Source organism: Pelodiscus sinensis, chromosome 1 (genome assembly GCF_049634645.1).
Source record: "Pelodiscus sinensis isolate JC-2024 chromosome 1, ASM4963464v1, whole genome shotgun sequence".
In the NCBI taxonomy this organism is placed as follows: Eukaryota; Metazoa; Chordata; order Testudines; family Trionychidae; genus Pelodiscus; species Pelodiscus sinensis.
In genome coordinates this window covers 151,328,968-151,348,568 of record NC_134711.1, presented here as the reverse complement: position 1 = coordinate 151,348,568, position 19,601 = coordinate 151,328,968, and the positions used below count along the sequence as shown (strand labels likewise).

Sequence of the window (19,601 nt, the reverse complement as noted above, 5' to 3'; positions counted from 1 at the left end):
CTCATGTCAGGTTAAAAACGAATGTACCTCACTAGGCTTTAAAGTAAACATCCAGATTAGGAAATCATTTATGGGATGCTAAAGTAGCCTCCAGGGAGAAATTGAGAATTTTAATTTCCTTTTGTTTGACCTTAGGGCCTTTTTTGTTAGATTCCTCGTTTCTGAAATCTCCTTTTTGAAATCCTCCCTCAGCCCTCACCCCTACCCCCTATCCAATTTGTTAACGATTAGAGCAAATTCTGCTCTTATTTATACCTGTTTAAAACTGTAATAAATCCACTGATTTCCATGGAGTTAACTTCTGATTTTCACTGGCATAAATTATAGCAGAATTTGGCCTTTACCTACTGTTTTATCTCCTCTCCCACAGGAATTTAGCTTCCTCTTAGCTTCAGCTTTGCAGCTTGCTTGTAACTCTCAAGCTTGCATTAAAGCAAAAATGTAAAATGTTTTTATAGCGGACAAAGTAAAATAAACAAATGGGCAGTGGCATTTAGTCTTACAGACAGATCCTTTATAAATACTGGATGTCAAATTCTGCTCAATTAAGTCCATATTTATTCGGATCAAAAGTGACAGCAGGATCTGTCCCAAAATCATGCTAAATTATTAAAGATCTTAAGGTCAAAAATGTTGAAATCCATAAGATAATATAATTTTCTGGATAATGTAGAACTTTAATTTTACATTTGCAGTTCCACCTTTTTGGACAAAGCAGTGTAATAATATGTCTCCCAGTCTAGCTTTCCAGGGCAGTTTTAATGGAATTTTGACATCTGTGTGATTTCTTTGCCTGAAATATAAGTGATTACATGTTGATCTATTGTATGCCTGAGAGGCTGAAAGAACCTATAACAAAAACCAGAAGTCTATTGCAGTTGGAGTCTGATAATATCATTTTAATGCTAATTTTCCTTTTCCGGTAGGAGGGTGTGATGTCATCTTCTCCCCTCCCACTGTAAACTAAGCTGCTGTCAAAGTTTGCTGCTTCTGCCACTGAAAGAACAGTTCACTTAACTGCAGCTGCAGTACCTTGTTCTGTGCTACCCATCAGCATCATTCACGGTGCAAGTTTGGGTTTATAACCATGATATCAAGACTGGTCTTTCTTCTTTTCTGTGGACATATTGCACTAAACCTGGGAAATGCTCAGAAATTGCCAAGAGGCAAGTAGCTATGAAAACTTTGTGTTTTTTTGGAAAATGTCTGTTTTTGCAATACAAATTTGCTTTCAGAATGTAAGGAAGGATTAAAGACATCTGAAAGATAAATGTAAGAGAAGAGCAGCCTGCAGGGCAAAATCCAGGTACAAGAGAGAGTTGTGTAAAACCCTTAAACTAAACTGAAGCAAAGACATGAACATATCCATTGTAGCTTGTGAATCCAGTAAGAATTGCCTTGCAACAAGGAGAACTAATTCTAGTGCTTGTATGATGGTTTAGATAATATTGTGTAAGTTTGTGGTAAGATCGTCAAGGAAATGGGGTTGAGTGTACCCCAAGTTGTTGGCAGGGGATTTCATTCCTGTTTTGGAATAAATGTTCTATGCTTTTCAATTATATCCATCCTTATTAGTGTTGTACTTCACCTCTACAGTATGCATTCTTTCAAGAGAAAAATGGGATTTAATAAGAGACTGTATTTCAAAACTATGCACTCCACATGAAAAAAAAACCCAGGTCATGTGAATATTTGTTTAAATATTCCCTCTGCTGGAGTTTAGAAGTAATCTTGCAAAATTGGAAGAGACCCTTTCTTTTCCCTTGTTAATTAGATTTGTGTAATATTGGCATTTGTGAGTATTTTATTGCTGCAAGAAGAAAGATGATGTGTGAGATTAAAATACCATTTCTAAATCTAGATTATGAAGTACTTTTTAGCATCTTGGCACTAAAGCAGCACTTCACTTTACTAGTTCATGTGCTGCATGTACAGCCCTCCGCTTTGTAGAAATGCCTATATAAGTCCAGTCTGTGCTTTGTAGTTACATTTTATATCTGCAGACTGCTGCACTCAGCATCGTTTGCAGAAGAAGTTGTACCTCTTTTATAATTTAGTTGTTTAGAGCCATGTTGTGCCACAAAGTGGCGTCCTTGAGGATATTCTGGAGTATGACATACCTTAGATGGGGGAGTAAAAAGGGTGTTCAGAGGAGAGAAAGACTCAATGCTTATCCCAAAATAAAGACATCTTATTAGTTTTCTGATTAGAAGTTTCCTCTGAAAATGTCTTGCTTTTTGGAGCCCTCAAACACCCTGGAATTCAAGAGAGATTTTTGCAAGTGTGTTTCTACAGAATAATAGTGAAGCAACAAATGGATTGTGTTTTCTCCTTGCTGATATAAAAGTACAGCTAGCTACAAATAGATTTTTAAGCCATTAGTTCCTGAACATACATGCACACACAGAATCCACCCCTTCTGTGTAAGTTGACACTAGAACTTTTGTATCCTTACAATAGTAAAAAATAATTACCCTCAGCAGACATAGTGTGTTAGCATACCAAGGCTAAACAGTATTTACAAGTATGTACTGTCTGCTTTTGGAGGATGGAGATTTTCCAATATCCACATTATGCAGACAGTATTATTTAACTTTCTGCTCATTTTGATAGGATGATAACCATGATAGTGTTTAAAGTTCTGGCAAAACTCAAAGAGTCATTTTTCTTGCTACACTCATAGGATGTAATCTCTGGACTTGTAATAAAGTAAAAGACACAGTTGCACTTGTCATTCGCATTGAAGCTGCAGGTGGAAATGCCAGGTTCATGTTGTTTAACTGGCTTTTGAAAGGGTTCCCCTTTGCAAATGTACATCAGTTTCTGACCCTTGCAGTTATCTTTTCAGAGGATTATTTTTGTTGTATTGGACACATTGTACATTGGTTCCTGGGTTGTTTTCTCTGGGGATACAAAGAGAGATATTTGTTACATAGTTCTGGTCAAGCAGAAATGCTATTTGTTTCCATAAATGAGCAGTCTGATTATTAGATTTTAAGCTCTTATAAAGTAACAGAAGTGTGGAAGAATTCTCTTTCTTTATTAGGGTGATTCACTCTGTCTCGTAACAACAATCCATGATGTTCAAATGAAAACTTTCTCCTGTGTTGTTCAGTCAGTCACAAAGAGCGCACTTATGTGACACTCCAGAGATGCTCCTACTGTAGAGTATAGTAGAATCAGTTTCATATTACCTGAGAGATGCTCCAAACAAATTCATTATCTCATAATGGGGTAGATTCACAGTATAAATCTTTTAATCCCAATTTTTGAGTCTACTCTCCAGGAGATGAAATATACTGATCCCTGGCCTCATGCAGTGGGATTTCCTTTCAGTGGTCCAAGAAGGAAAGACAATCTTGCCTCTTGCAGCTGCAGGGAAGGCAGCCAACAAAACCTTTGGATGTCAGTGGTTTGCAGAGCCATGGAAAGACTGTCATGTTCAAATATGCCTTTTGTGAAGTTGGATCACATCATAGCTCCTTCTTCAAGGATGCTTATCTGCTGCTACCCCATTGGCATGTGTCAGACTAAAATGATGAGAAGTGTCTGAGACTGCCAGACATTTTGCCATTCTGGAGTTGTCCTGCTAACAAACACTCACTTTAAGTATTTCATCTCCAAAAGTTAGTGCAGTGTTGGAGGAATGCCTTGAAAACCTACATAATTACATACAAAAACAGGACATCAAAAGAACTTCAAGTTTGTAGAGTCAAGAACTCAAAAGTAAAGAAATACCAGGGGAAAAGTTGTCACAAGTTGTCACATTAATTCTGCCTTTGTGTGCACATGCACTAGAACAGTGACTCTCAAACTTTCCAGACTCCTGTATCCCTTCCAGAAGTCTGATTTATCTTGTTTTCCCCAAAAGTTTCACCTCACTTAAAAAATACTAGCTTGCAAAATCAGACATAAAAATAATTAAAAAATGGCATTGCATACTATTACTTGAAAAATGCTTATTTTCATTGTTACTAAATAATTTTAAAATAAATTAATTTGAATATAAATGTATTATCCTTACATTTCAGCGTACATTTCAGTTTAAAGAACAGTATAAAGAAGTCATTGTATGCAATTTAGTTTGTACTTCACTACTGCTTTTTATGTAGTCGGTTGTACAATTGGGCAAATATATAGTGGAGTTAATGTAAGGGATGTTAGCAAGTAGTCAGTTACTCAGATTGAGTGGAATACTCAACTACTCACTTTCTTTCCCAGCTCTTGCTGCCTCTCAGAGGAAGCAGGGGGGGGTGGGGGGGACAGGAGCCTGTGCAGGGGGCAGGGGAGAAGGAGGAGAGGGGAAGCTGCTGCAAAGCAGCCTCTGCCTGCGGTGGGCCAAGGCTTGCAATGGGTAGAGACTGCTCCAGAAGCAGCTGCTGTATGCAGGGGTCCCAGTGGGGAACTCAGCCTTTTTTAGACAGGGCTGCTGCCGTCAAGCAGCCCCTGTTCACAGCAGCTGGGGCTGGCTGTGGTCAGGGACTGCTTTGGCCCTGGGCAGTCCTGGCCGTCATGAATAGTGGCTGCTGGACTCAGCCCAAGCCAAGACCAAACAGTCCCATCTTGTGTTGGTCTGGGACGCTGCGCCTCTGCTTTTTAAATGTAGTAAGAACTCTTACTACATTTAAAATGCAGAGCAGGTGGCTCCCGGAGCTGGCGTGAGGAAAGACTGCTCGGTCCTGGCTCCAGCTAGCCCCGAGAGCTACCCCCACTTCAGCTCTTCAGAGTGGCCCCTTATTGACTAATTGTGTTGATAAAATTGTACTGACTACAGGCAGTCCCCGGGTTACGTACAAGATAGGGACTGTAGGTTTGTTCTTAAGTTGAATCTGTATGTAAGTCGGAACTGGCGTCCAGATTCAGCCGCTGCTGAAACTGATCAGTTTCAACAGCGGCTGAATCTGGACGCCAGTTCTGACTTACATACAGATTCAACTTAAGAACCCCAGGCATCCCCAAGTCAGCTGCTGCTAAAACTGATCAGCGGCTGATTCCAGGAAGCCCGGGGCAGGGGCTTCCTGTAGTCAGCCACTGGTCAGTTTCAGCAGTGAATGACTTGGGGACGCCTGGGGCAGAGCAGCTGGGGTGCTGCTGGGTTGGTCCAGTAGCACCGCCTCTCCTCGGCGCTACTGGACCAACCCAGAAGCACTCAAGCTGCTCTGCCCCAGGCGTCCTGATTCAGCCGCTGCTGAAACTGACCAGCAGTGGCTGAATCAGGACGCCTGGGGCAGAGCAGCTGGGGTGCTGTCAGGTTGGTCCAGTAGCGCCCAGAGCGGCTCTACGGGACCAACCGGCAGCGCCCCAGCTGCTGTACCACAGGCGTCCGGAGCAAAGCCGAGGAGCACGGGGGCAGCGGGATAGCCCAGACGTGTCTGGGCTGTCCGCTGCCCGCGTGTCCTGCCGCTTTGCTCCCCGTCCCCCTGGTCTGCAGACCAGGGAGACGGGGAGCAAAGCAGAGCAAATCCGCGGAGCCCGAGGGCAACGGACAGCCCAGACGCGTCTGGGCTGTCCGCTGCCTGCGTGCTCCGCCCCTTTGCTTCCTCTCCCTGGTCTGTCCGTTGAAATAATTCACTTTATAGCAGTTCCAAAGTGTTGTTTAAAAGTATTGTTTTAGCTTTCTGTGAACAGCACAGATGTGCATAGAAATAAAATCTCTTGAGCACCTTAGATGCTGTGTTTAACAAACAATGCCAACCGTCTGTTGGCTTGCAGACTGCAAAGGAAGGCAGTCTGGTTAGAATCTGAAACTATTTAGTCGGAGAAATTCAGGTCAGCCTTTCCTTATCCTTTTACTTTCCCAGATGACTGGCTAGTTTACAGTAAAGACAAAACTGGCATTCAATGACCATCATTCTTATTCTTTTTCCTTCTTCTATTTCCTATAATTTCACTTTCTCTGGCTGTTTCCATTTATCTTCCTATGTTTTTTTTAAATTAGAGATGAAAGGAATTGAAGATTACTCAGTTTTATAAACTAAAATGACCTTACGGTTGCATTACACCAGAGCAACACAAAATTTGCTTTGGGTTTCTGAGCTTCCGGCTGCAGGGTATACATCTGCATTCCTGATGCTTTAATTGTAATCACTTCTGGCCTGTTTCACCTTCCTTGTTAGTGCCATGTACAGAAGAACAGGGTAACAGATAGACTTAATACTCACTTACTCAGAAGGTTCACAGACTTATTGAGGGCACCTGGATTGGTAAGTTTCTATGCATGTTCCTGTCTGCAGAGGGAGCTAATAGGGAAAGTATAGTGGTACTGCAATAGAAAAGGGTATGCAGATGTTACGCTTAAAAACATGGCAGTTACCTCAGATAACCTCAGTGTTTGCAATGTTGGAAATATTTGTTGTAACTGATGAAGACTATTCTGGGTATATTAAGGGCATATACTGAAGTAACCTTATTTATTTTTACAAGGCAGCTTTTGGAGAGTGATCAGTGTATTTACTGTACCTTTCCCAACTTCTTACAGTCAACTTTTAAAAAGTGCATGAGGTTAGTTTTACCCACTCTAAATTTGTTGGCCGTGTTATGTTTTGTAATACTTGCTCCTAACCAGAGATGAATCCTTAGAATGTATTTGTTTAATTGTGTCAAACAGTTAAGAACAATGAACATTTATTATGGTGTATTCAGTCGTCGTTGAAACAGAATTGCCAAATGTTAGTCTCAAAACTTTCATTGGGCTTCCCCTAACAGCATTCTTTTGATAGCTGCAGGATTAAAGGCCAGAAATTATAATGGAGAAAAATATCCTCCTGAAATGTATTTATTTGAACAAATAATGAAAATACCATATCCAAGTACTGCAATAATCTTAACCAAATGGGTTAATTTCCCATATATTACGTAAGTACTTTCAAGAGACTGCTTTTAAAAACAGATTCTTTAAGCGTCAAAACCCATTCAGAGGCAGTTCAAATTAGTCACTTTTTAACGTGTTAAATAAACTTGTATGAAATAGTTTCCCTATGTTAATGCTACAGAAATGGCACTATTGTTTGTTCTGGAAGAAATCCCAGTAGGATCCTTTATTCCAAAAAAAAAAAAAGTATAAATAAATTGCTAAGAATTTGGGCCAGCCTGGGGCCCACTGTGGACATCAGCTGCTTAATGGCAGCAGCCTCTGCTCGCTGGGGATCCGCGCTCCCCGTGGACAGAGGCTGCTCCACATTGTGTAGAGCAGCCTGTCCGTGGAGAATTTGGAACCCCCACAAACCGGAGGTAGAATCAGAGGCAGAAGCTCAGGGTGGCAGGTAGCTGGTCTGTGAGGGAAGCTGGTTTTTAAACTGGTTCCCCATCTCTGATAGGGAGGCAAGCGCAGGATGACAGGGTCTCCCCAGGAGTGGGGCTGGCAGCCATTGCGCTCCCATTGGCTGTTGTCCCCACCCCCGGGACTATCATATAGTCATGTAACTGATAATATTTTATGTGGTTACACGACTATTCAATTACACGATATCTAACATCCCTAATTCCCATCCAGAAACATGATGTGGTCTTCTGTTCACACGTTCATGGTGCCATTGCACCATTACTAAGCAGGTCAGAGATGACACTGTGTTCAGCAGAAGTGTATTGCTATCTGTATATCTGTGAACTCCTACCTACCTCTGTTGGTACTGCTTTGGAATCACCTAATATGAAATGGACATGAGCCAGCACTCAAAGAAGAAAAGACAGATAACTTTTTCTGTAACTGGTGTTATTCAAGATGCATTCCTCGTGTCTATTCCATGTTCCACCCTCCTTCCCCACTGTTGGAGTTTCCAGCAAGAAGGAACTGAGGCTTTGGGGAGCTAGCCAGTGCCCCTTATTCCACAATTACCGGTACATGTTGTGAACACACACACACCTAATGTGGAATGGACATAAGCAGTACATCTTGAAAAATACTAGTTTCAGGAAAAAGTAACTGTCTTCTTTTTGCAGTGTCCTTAAACCTATTCAAGAGAAGCATATGTCTGAAAAATAAAGCAAGAAATTGTAACATTCTCCCATCACTGCCCTAATTCAGAAATTATAACATTGCCTTGCGAGTCTGTAAATGGCAACAATTTAAAAAAACATTTTCTGTATGAGTTCACACAATATTTTGGGAACTACTCCAAGTGTAAAGGTTTGGCAATGGATTTGGGGAATACAGGGTTTTTTGTTTTGTTTGTTTTTAAACTTGCTTAAGGAAAAATCTTCTCTGTCCAGTTCTCTTCAGAGTAATATATTTATTATTCATACAATTTTTCCTTTCTATGATATTGAGCATGGAAATTGTTTGGATAACAGATAATTGTGGTTAGGTACGGTTTGTTTGTTTTTTAAAGAAAACCTCCAAGAAAGCTATACCTATTTGAAGCAATTGAATGTGTTCTGGCAGGATTGATTCACTCCTTACTGAAATTCAAGTCTAAACAAGGAAAAAAGATACATTTAGACGCCATACAGATAAACAAGATGTGAACATGCAGAAAAATACTTCACATCAAATCTTTGTTTTTTATTAATCAGTTTAGTTCTTCTTTGAGTGATTACATATATACATTGAACTCTTAGGGCAGGTCTACTGTATGCGGTTAAGTCAATTAAGATACATAATTCCAGCTACATGAATAACACCATGCTGAGTCACTGGGAGAAACCCTTTCTTCATCTTACCTTACTCATCTCATTTCAGTGGAGTACAAGAGTCAAGGGGAGAATGATCTGCAGTTGATTTAGTGGGTCCCACTAGACCCACTAAGTCAACCATTGGGGATTGTTCACCACAGCCTTGATCTACCAGTAATGGAGACAAGACCTCAGTGTCTGTGTGCCCAGTGCATGGCCATTGAAAACTTTTTCCTCTCAGTAGTACTCATTGGATGGCTCAAGCATCCTCTGCTGCTGCATGCCATAAAGGAGAGAGCTTCTCCCTAGCCCCTCTCAGTTCATTCTTACTGCTTATGATGGTTGATAGAATCATAGTTCATTGTCAGAAGAGGTTTCAGTAAAAACAACCAGGAGTCTGATGACAACTTAAAAACTAACAAATGTTCTAGGGATGTAATAGTGTATCTGATTAACAGATAAGCAAAAGCTTATTGGTTAATACTATAAACTCCCCCCGGCCAGTAAATTTGTTAGCAGGTTGGTCAGCAGCCTACCCTTGCTGCAGCTCTGCATTTAAAGTGTTTTAGGAGCTAGGTTGGCTGGCCGCCTGGCTCAGTCCTGGTTTGCATTAGATCTGGGATCTACCCCTACTGCAGCTCTGCATTCCAAGTGTATTAGGAACCAGGCGGGCAGGTAGCCCGTCTCAATTCTGGCTCCAGCCGGGTCCAGAAGCTCAGATTCCTACCCCTGGACAGGGACTGCTGCCACCCCGCATCAGAGGCTGCAGCGCTAGGTGACAGGCAGCCAGTCCATGAGGGGAGCTGGTTTTTAAACTGACTCTCCTCCTTCAACAGGTCTCGCCTGGCACCTCACACTGCTGCCTCTGATACAGAGGCAGAAGCACAGAGTTGTAGGGGGGCTCCTCAGGTGTGGGGTTAGAGTGCACAGGCTGCTGGCCCCACTCCTGGGGACTATAGAATAGTCAAGTAACCAGAAAGAATGAACCAATATTTAACATCCCTAAGGTATTAGAGCTTATGCTTTCGTGAGATACAGATCACTTCTTCAGATCTCATGAAAGCTCATGCCCTAATAAATTTGTTAGTCTTTAAGGTACCACCTGATTCCTTGATGTTATTACCAGTACAGTTTTCTCTCAGCTTTGTATATGATTCTTACTACTCTTACTAGTATAGTTATTATGGTTAAGTTCTAGTTGTAATTAAATAAAAGCTTTTTGAATTTATTTTCCCTGTATCTTGGGGTTCTGGTGCTGAGACATCTGTCATTGGACTTTAAGCCAAGAGTGCTTCTTGCTCCAAGCCTATGTTGTAAGTGACCCACAAAGTAGTTGTTCAAAGTGCCTGGATGAAGCACTAGTGAAAGACTAGTGCCAGATTTGCTGGAAATTCAAGCCTAGAAAAAAGAGAGAGAGAGAAGCAAGGTGGAAATTCCTGTCAGTGGAGGAGGCACACAGGCCATCATTGGAGCGGTCCTGGCTTGCTTCGGTGCTGCAGCTTCAGTGAGAAGCATGCCTTGAGTATTATCAGACTCCTGACACCAGTCTCCCTCGCCCGTACTGAGGAACCATTAGAAGACCCCTAAAGAGACTCTGGCCATAGGAAGAACTGTCTTCCAAATCTGATGAGAGGTGAGAAGGAGTTGAGTGCATGTGAAATATCAGTACTCCGTTGTCTCTGGTATTGAAAAGGGGAACCATTGAGCCTAGTGCTAGAAGTGGAACTATCAACTTAATCAGCATCACAAGTAGCTATGATCTCAGTGCCAACTACCCCAGAGGAGTTTGCACTAGCAAGGAATTTGCCTTGTCTCTCAGTGCCAGTGTCTCTGTCCGTGCAGGAATTTGATTTCCCAGAATTGTTGCCCTGTCTGACGCCAGCTCCAGCAGTACAACAGTACCACAGTTGACTACTTCCCAAACAGTCTGCCATCCATACTCAAGGGTGGGGGTAGGCAGGAATCAGTAATGATGGTAATGCTCACCAGGTGTTTGGCTGCAATACTTGGCACTGACTGGATCAGCTCCTCCATGGTCAGAGGAAGGGGAATCTTCATTATCAGACTTGGAAGTGGGATTTTATGTCTCACAAACCTGAAGCAGGACCTGCTGGTCTCCCATAAATTATCCTGCCTACTATCGTAACCCAACAATGGGAGCAGCCATAGAATTGTGTCCAGCCCCATATCAGTGGTCTTTTTGGAACCCAAGGTATTTTTCCCCCCAGTTTCCAGATCTTCCCCTCACTGTGCCTTCTCTGTGCTCTCATGTAGATGGGGGTGGGGGTGGAAGGGAGGAGAGAGGAAGGAGTGTAGAGCTACTCTGTTTCCAGTTTCTAGTATAAAAGTCCAAGTCCATATGGCGCCAGCCAATAATTCAATGGATGAGGTATTCCCACACCCACGGCCTGGGTATTCCCACACCCATCCTAATCCAATATCCACGAATATGGGGATATGGAGTGTCACAGGAGACGGACAGAGACGCTGACAGGGCTACGGACGGACAGTGAGGAACCTGAGCTCCCCTCGGAGCAAGGTTTATAAGCTCTCTGAGGCGGGAAAATCATAACAGGGAGCTGGGTGCAGAATATGGGGGTCGTGTGCAGTAGGTGATGGGGCAGAGTGCATAGATTGGGTGCACAGCAAAGAGGGTTGAGTGCAGAGCGTAGTGGTGTGTGCGCCTTTGGTGGAAAGTAGTGCAGAGGCTGTGTGGTGGTGTGTACCTAATTGATTTTGGCGGGAACTGAGCTTCTGAGGTAAAACCTCAAAATGGAACCCAGACAGACTCCATCTTGTAACGTATTCAGTAATTGCTCAAACCACAGTAACAATAGAATGTTTGACTTTCCTGGCAGACCCTCTGGGCAGATTGTTGACAAGGCTCTTGTCATGAGTGGTCTCTTCTTGCAGCTGTGTCCTGGTACATTGTTCATCAGTGAACCTATTTGCAACAAGGACTAACAGAAAGTGTGAGCAGTTCTGCTCTCAAAAAGGTCATGACTCAGGTTCCCTAGCAGATGCATTTTTGCTCCTGTGGTCTGTCAGACTCCTCTATGCTTTCCTCCCAATCCTCTTCATTTGTATGGTACTGCATTAGATCAGATTGATCAAGGAAAAAGAGTGTTTACATACCTTGGATGTCAAAGAACCCTGGAGGAGTTCTACCTGGACAGGACCAGGTACTTCTGCAATTCCTCACAACTGTTCAGAGTTTTGGAAGACAGAATAAAAGGACAATCAGGCTCCACTCAAATAATCTCTTCTTGGATAGCACACTTTATATACACATGTTATGACCTGGCTAATGTTACCCTACTGAGCAGAGTCACAGCTCATTTAATGAGGTCACAGCTTAAGCGTTTCTGGCACTTGTTCCAATTGTAGACATCTGAAAAGCAACCTGGTCCTCAGTCCACACATTTGCTTCCCATTGTGCGGTTGCTCATGATTCCAAAGATGATGCTAGAGTTGGACAAATTGTACTCCAATGTTTATTTAAATAGACTCTGATTCCACTTCTTGTTTTCATGGCTTGTCAGTCACCAACAGTGGAATGCACAGGTACTATTTCTTGAAGTAAAACAGTTACAAACCTGCTCAGTTGTTGTTCAAGATATATCGAATGTGTCCATTCAATGACTTGCCCTCCTGCCCTTCTGCATTAGAACTATGGCAAGAAAGAACTGACAGGGGCTGCTCTTCCCTTTATATCCGCATGTGGTGGCATGACGCAGCAGAGGGCATTGGAGGTGTTCAGTGAATACAGCTGATGGAAAATGTGTCCAACAGCTGCATGCTGAGCACCTAGACACCCAGGGTGTAAAGGACATTTGCAGTGCCTCTAAAAATCTCAGAGGAGGTAGTTGTGTTAGTCTGTGTCTGCAAAAACAATGAGAAGTCCTGTGGCACCGTAGAGACTAACAGATTTCTGTCTTGTCTGACCTACGCCATGTAACTGAGCACCTTAGTAAATGTCTGAAGGCTTGCAATGAATGAGGATTTCACAGAACAGGGAAGTTGCATCTATATTCCTTTGTTGTAGTCCACTCTAATTTCCAGGCTCCGCGGCTGTCACCTTTCTTGAGTAGAGACCCATGAATCTTTGTCTCTCCCATCTGGGATTTTTCCAGACTGTACGGTTCCCGGCTTACATTGGGAGTTCCCCATCAAGTTAGACTGCCTAAGCAAGCCTCACAGCCTATAACCAGCTTTCTCTTCACAGCCTATAAATAGCTAACAGACAGCTTTTTCTAAGCAAACATGTCTGTTCGGAAGGTGAAAGCATTACAAAGAAAAGGTATTAAAACCAGGGCTGGATTAAGGGGGAGGGGGCTAGCCTCGCAGCTGCACTCCTTAGAGCTGCCATCAGGCACTGTGCGCCCGGGGCGCAGGAATGGCTTGAGCCGGCCCTGATTAAAACAATCATAGACAAGTACGACTGGAAGGGACCTTGAAGGTCATCTAGTCCAGTCCCCTGCACTCATGCAGGACTAAATATTATCTAGATCATACTTGACAGGTATTTGTCTAATCTGTTTTTAAAAACTTCCAATGACTGGGATCCCACAACTTCTCCAAGTAAGTTGTTCCAATGTTTTAAGTATCCTTCTAGTCAGGAAGTCTTTTCTAATGTCTAACCTAAATCTCCCTTGCTGCAATTTAAACTCATTACTTCTTGTCCTGTTCTCCTTATCCACTGAGAACAATTTATCACTTTCCTTTTTATAACAGCCTTTTATGTACTTGAAGACTGTTACTTTGTTCCCTTCCCATCAATTTTATTTTCTCCAGACTAAATAAACCAAGTTTTTTCAATATTCCCTCCTACATTATGTTTCTGGACTTTTAATCATGCTCTCCTCTGGACTTTCTCCACTTTGTCTACTTCTTTCCTGTAGTTTAGTGTCCAGAATATGACACAGTACTCAAGTTAGGCCTGATCATTGCTGATTAGAGTGGAACAGTTATTTCTTGGCTTGCTTACAGCACTGCTGCTAATGCAATACAGAATAGTTGTTTGCTTCTCTTGTAACAGTCTTACATTGTTGACTCCTATTTGGATTGTGATACCCTGTGATTCCAGATCCTTTCCTGCAAGATTCCGTCCTAGGCAGTCTTTTTATCCATTTTGCATTTGTCAGTTGAGTATTACTTCCTAAATGTAGTACTTTGCATTTGTCCTTATTGAACTTAATCCTATTTTTTAGACCATTTAGCCATTTTGTCAAGACCATTTTGAATTCTAATCCTGTCCTTCAAAGCGCTTGCAACTCTTGCAGTTTGGTATCATCTACAAACTTTCTAAGTATACTCTCTGGGGCATTATCCAAATAATTTATGAAAATATTGAATAGAACCAGACCCAGAACAGATCCCTGTGGAACCTACACACATTCTTATAATGTGCTAATAAGCTTACAAGAGATCCTTCAAAATCCCAGTGCTCTTACTTACAGGTGATCAGTCTTTCAGACCCCACCAAGGAGGTTATGTTTCCTGTGCTCAAAAGTTCATAACAGTGGTTACCTCAGAACAAACCCACCTGGGAATTTTGAGTTTGCTTCTTTATACAATATGGACCTCTGATCTTGTCCTCACATACAAGTTAATCAGTAGACAGAAGTCCCCTCCTCAGCTTGAAGTTTCAAAAGGCTGAGTTCTTGTATAACCAGAGGGAGGATATCTGCAGACACTTCACCCCATAGAATCCTTGGGAAACCTATTCAGTATTTCAAGTTGATTCTTGTTTGGCACATTGTTTCAAATAGTACTTTAAAATGTACGACAATTACCAAGGTTTACATACACAGTCCCACAATAATACATAAGCATTTGCATTTTTAATACAATGAACTCTAAAATACTTAAACTTTTAGTAAGGTTATTGACCTGACAATTTCCTGCAATCTCAGAGGCAAAGGAGGCAAAATTCTCAGGTTCAAAAAGAGAGAGTGATGGTAATTTAGAGCTATCTTCTGGATGGTCTGGCAAAGATAATATTGTCCCAGTGGCAAAGAGAGCTCTTTCACCATTGGTCCAGCAGAGTTTTCAATTTAAAAGAGTTAATTTTGACTTCAGTGGAGTAGGATTGAGTCTTCAATGAAATCACACACAAGAGCAAAAGCTTTGAACAGCCCTATGTTTAGTGTAGTAGGACTACTACTACCATTCCACTTAGGGTATATCTACACTGTGCAGCTTTTAGCGACAAGGCTGTACCACTAAAAGTTGCTAAATGTCAGCTGATGTGAATGCTGTTTATCAGTGCTTATAGTGACAAAATACTTACACTCCCTACATGTGGGTTTCAGTTTGTTAGCAGAAGAGTGCTCCTGTTGACAAAGCAGTAGTCATACTTTCATTTGTTGAGGCAAAACTTTTGTGGTTCATGGGAGAGGGAGGTGAGGCACCCATGAATGACAAAGTTTTTGTTAATCAAATACAAGTGTGGATATACCTTTAGAAAGTTCCATAGAAACAGGAAGTTCAAGGTTTGAGGGCAAACCACAGAATTGTGTGGACATGTTCATTGCAGATACAATTTACAAGCAAATCAAAGAATAAATACTAATTCATACATATAATTTTGAAGCTTTACTGTTACGCTTGATTTCTCTTACATAACAGTTAAGTTCCTGGTTGAAGAATATTTGCTTTTTGGTTGAACATTAAAATACCTGTACTGTATGCAAAATACACAAGAAAAATGACTTCATATCCCAGAATAGAAAGGTTATCAGCTTTTCTTCCCCCCCCCAAACCAATTCAGGTTGTGTATATGTGGGAAGGGATACATTTCTAATATATTCTTGCTGTGGTGAAGTTTTCAATACCTACTTCTCTATATTGAATATTTTCCTTTCAAGAGTACAAAACAACGGAGTCTATGTCTAGACTACAAAGATAAATCAGATAAATCTTTTTCCGATTTACTTCCAAAAGAGGTTTTTCCAAAATTTGGCCCATCTACACAGGGCCACATTTTGGGAAAAAAACCCTCTTTCGGAACATCCCTTCTTCCTCTCAGTTGTGAGGTTTACAGGGATGCTGACAGAACACATGCACTTTTCTGACATTTTTTTCGGAAAAGTGGACACGTTCTTGGACGTTGCAGAGCTTTTCTGGGAGGTATCCCAGAAAAGCTCTGCAGTCTAGATATACCCTGAAAAAGAATCAGACAAAAGCAGGTAAACTTAAACTTTGGAAAATGGGGTAGAAATAGAGGAGTTTCTTTCAAAAAATGGAGGTGTTACCTCAATATTTCTTTCCCTCTCGATTATGGGGGAGGAAAGAGCAGGTGGTGTAGTGAAAGGAATTACAAATTGGTGTAAACTCAGTCTAGCTTGCCACTCTCTCTTGTTACAAAAGGAAGTTCAGGGAGAAATAGATAACAAGGAAGCACCACCAGAGTTTTACGCTTAAATTCACAAGAGACATTTTTTCAGTAGCGAGGTTAAAACAAAATACAAGTGCATATTGTTAGCTAGACAGTGCCCTCTTCATTTTAAACATTTTGATTTTTACATAGTTTTATATATGTGTAACCCTTCTGCCGGGTAGGCCTGGCAGTAACCAGGGCTGTGTTCGATATCTTGGGGTCCTTCTCACATAGAACTGGCTCGAGCCCCCACCCAGTAATCTGGGAAATTCACACCCTCCTGGGTGCCTCTGAGGCGCAATGCTTCCCCACTCGCAAGCACTGAGTCTGAGTGTAGGAAAGAAACATTTAATGAGACAGAGAGAGAAGTCATACGGCATTAACTTGGGGAAAACACCACAAACAGAGTTCATAACCCAAACATGAGCCAAGCCCCCCTCCAGCCAAGAATCACCCGAAGTCCAAAGAGTCCGACACCACAAAAGTCTCTGTCCCTGGTCCGTGCCTCCCAGAGTCCCAAAGTTCACCCACAGGGTTTCACCTCCCAACCTGGGTAGAAATAGGGGTGGGGGGACAGATAGGGGGCACCTTATACGAAACTCCACCATGCTCCACCAGCTGTCTCATCCCACGCCACTGGATGCTCCGCTGGGCGCATGCCACCACTCCTTGCCTGCTGCCGCCGCTAGTTACCACTCCTCACCTGCTGCTGCTCCACACCACGCCACTGCCGGTTGCCACTCCTCACCTGCCGCTGCTCCATGCCACGCCACCTGCCACCACTCTGCTGGTCGCCGCCACTTCACTGGCTGCAATAGGTCTGGCCCTCAACCAAACCAGTGATTTCAACTCTTTAGCCACCAGCTGGGCTGGCCAAGGAATTTAGCTTCCACTGGACTAGCAAAAGAAAAGGCTCCTCAGGGAGTCTGCCTTAGGTCTGTCCTTAAAACAAAGGGGGAAAGGGGCAGGTTGGGTCAGTCTCACAGCTCACACCTGGCAGGTGTGAAACAGGCTGACTCAAGTCCTTTAACCCTTCCCCCCAGCTCAGTTCACTCAAGTCTGGAAGGGGGGAGGCTTGTTCCTCCAAGACCTCTTACCACGATTGTGGTGTGTCTCCTGCAAGCACTGGTGGCATGTTTTACAGTTCCCACATTTAGAGGTTGCATGATTAGTGACCCCCACAACAGTTCCAAATTATTTACAATTCTCCACATTCCATTCCAACACTGACCCTCCATCAGCCCTGGCTGAATGGGATTTACATAACCACACCTTGGATTCTCTTCTGAGCTGTATTTACATATCAACAGTTAACAGTTAATTACCTTGCAGAGCTAAACAACTGTAGTGGGCACACTCACCTCTCCTTTTAGCTGGCTGATAGCAAGCAGCAGTTCACCCCCTGCTTACATATGTAATATGTACAATTGGTTTTAGAAAATGCCTTCTCTGTAATGCATGCAACTCTGCTTTATACCAAGTATATCATTGCATGTTTTGGATTTTCTTTCATATATATACTTAAAATATCATGGCTGCAAAATGTCCATAGTACGGTAAATTAACATCCTTGTCAAAATGTGGAAGTGGACATTACCGAACAATACTTGCTTGTATATGTACAGTATGATGGGGGCTAATTTGGCTACGACAAATCAGAAAAGGGATCTTGGAGTTATCGTGGACGGTTCTCTGAAAACTTCCACGCAGTGTGCAGCGGCGGTCAAAAAGGCAAATAGGATGCTAGGAATTATTAGGAAAGGGATAGAAAATAAGACACAGAATATCTTACTGCCTCTGTAAAAAAAAACTATGGTACGCCCACATCTTGAATACTGTGTACAGATGTGGTCTCCTCACCTCAAAAAAGATATTTTGGCCTTGGAAAGGGTTCAGAAAAGGGCAACTAAAATGATTAGGGGTTTGGAACGGGTCCCATATGAGGAGAGGTTAAAGCGACTGGGACTTTTCAGTTTAGAAAAGAGGAGACTGAGGGGGGATATGATAGAGGTATATAAAATCATGAGTGGTGTGGAGAGGGCCAATAAAAAAAAGTTATTTATTAGTTCCCTAAATAGAAGAACTAAAGGACACCAAATGAAATTAATGGGTAGCAGGTTTAAAATGAATAAAAGAAAGTTCTTCTTCACACAGTGTGTAGTCAATCTGTGGAACTCCTTGCCAGAGAAGGCTGTGAAGGCTAGGACTATAATAGAGTTTAAAGAGAAGCTAGATAATTTCATGGAGGTTAGGTCCATAAAAGGCTATTAGCCAGGGGATAAAATGGCGTCCTTGGCCTCTGTTTTTCAGAGGCTGGAGAGAGATGGCAGGAGACAAATCGCTTGATCATTGTCTTCGGTCCACCCTCTCTGGGGCACCTGGTGCTGGCCACTGTCGGTAGACAGGATACTGGGCTAGAAGGACCTTTGGTCTGACCCAGTACGGCCGTTCTTATGTTCTTATCCATTAATCATAGGCTAATATTCATCGATAGAGCCGTGCAAATCTGCAGATATCCACTATAGATCTGCGGGTATCTGCAGCTGTGGAGGTGGATGCAGTTATCCGTGGCTCATTTTTGTGCATGCAGGCGCAGATACAAATTTTGTATCTAGAACTCTGTAAATTTGTGGATATCCACTTTATATCCGCAGGTATCCATGGCTGTGGAGATCCGTAGCTTATTTCTGCAGATACAGATGCAGATACAAATTTTGTACAGGGATCTACATATTGAAAGCTTTTAAGTCTTCCTCCAGTCACTTCCTAGGACTGTAGCTTATAATATTGTAGGTATGGGCTCTGCAAGGTCAGAGAGAATGTAAAGCAGTACAGAAAAGGACAAAGAGCTCACCCATCATTGTTTTTAGACCTGCTGCTTTTGTAGGAGGCCAGGTCATCTGAGTTCTGGGATTCATCTTCTCTGATGATGCAAGCTAGGGTAAATATGTCCAGCTGTGAGAATCCTAGGCACTTGGAGCCAGAACTGAAAGAGCTTAGCTGGATCCAACTTGCATAATGTACACGTGCGAGTTTGTTCAACTAGAGAGTTAAAGCTTAAGCAACATCACTTATTATGGATGCTGTGTTGGAAATGTTGAGCAAACAAAAATGAAATGAAAATATTTCTTTGTAAGTGATTAGGCCTCATGCTCATCTGGGAATCCTGGGATCATATATATGGGATGAATGTTTGCATTCTAAATTGGAAGGGAAATCATAGCTGAAAGATTGACTGATGGTCCCCAGAGATTGTAGGGAATAGATTACAACCCTCAAATAGGGTATCGTAACATTTCAGTTGCAGAATATTGAAATATAATTAACTAAGTAAAATTAAATCACTGTTTGCCAGAAACTGCTCTTACTGAAGTCCAACTAGCATGTGATATAAAGTAAGACTTCAGCACTTTTAAACATATTCCTGAGATTTAATTGCTTTATCAGATGGCTAGGGAATCTATTCTAAAACTACAATGCAGTATATTACAAACATCAATGGCAGTTATATTTTCAAAGCCCTAAATCATCACATTGTTAAAAGTCCTGTATTGTGTTTCAGATGTAATGAAGAGAGTCTGAATGGAAAATTCAGGTTTTTAGTGTGGCT

General features: G+C 42.2%; 1 protein-coding gene across 38 annotated transcripts in view; it reads left to right on the top strand.

The window, feature by feature from the left end:
• Nucleotides 1–19,601, top strand: part of ABI3BP (ABI family member 3 binding protein) — a 323,405-nt gene that overhangs the window by 40,473 nt on the left and 263,331 nt on the right. For 37 of the 38 annotated variants that reach the window (XM_075907515.1, XM_075907462.1, XM_075907414.1 and 34 more), the window contains exon 1: nucleotides 979–1,166. The exons of the other annotated variant lie outside the window; for it this stretch is intronic. In XM_075907515.1, the coding sequence (XP_075763630.1) occupies nucleotides 1,088–1,166 (79 nt within the window). In that variant the 5' untranslated portion in view covers nucleotides 979–1,087. Of the gene's footprint in view, nucleotides 1–978; nucleotides 1,167–19,601 lie in introns of those variants that run through there. 38 annotated transcript variants of the gene reach the window in all.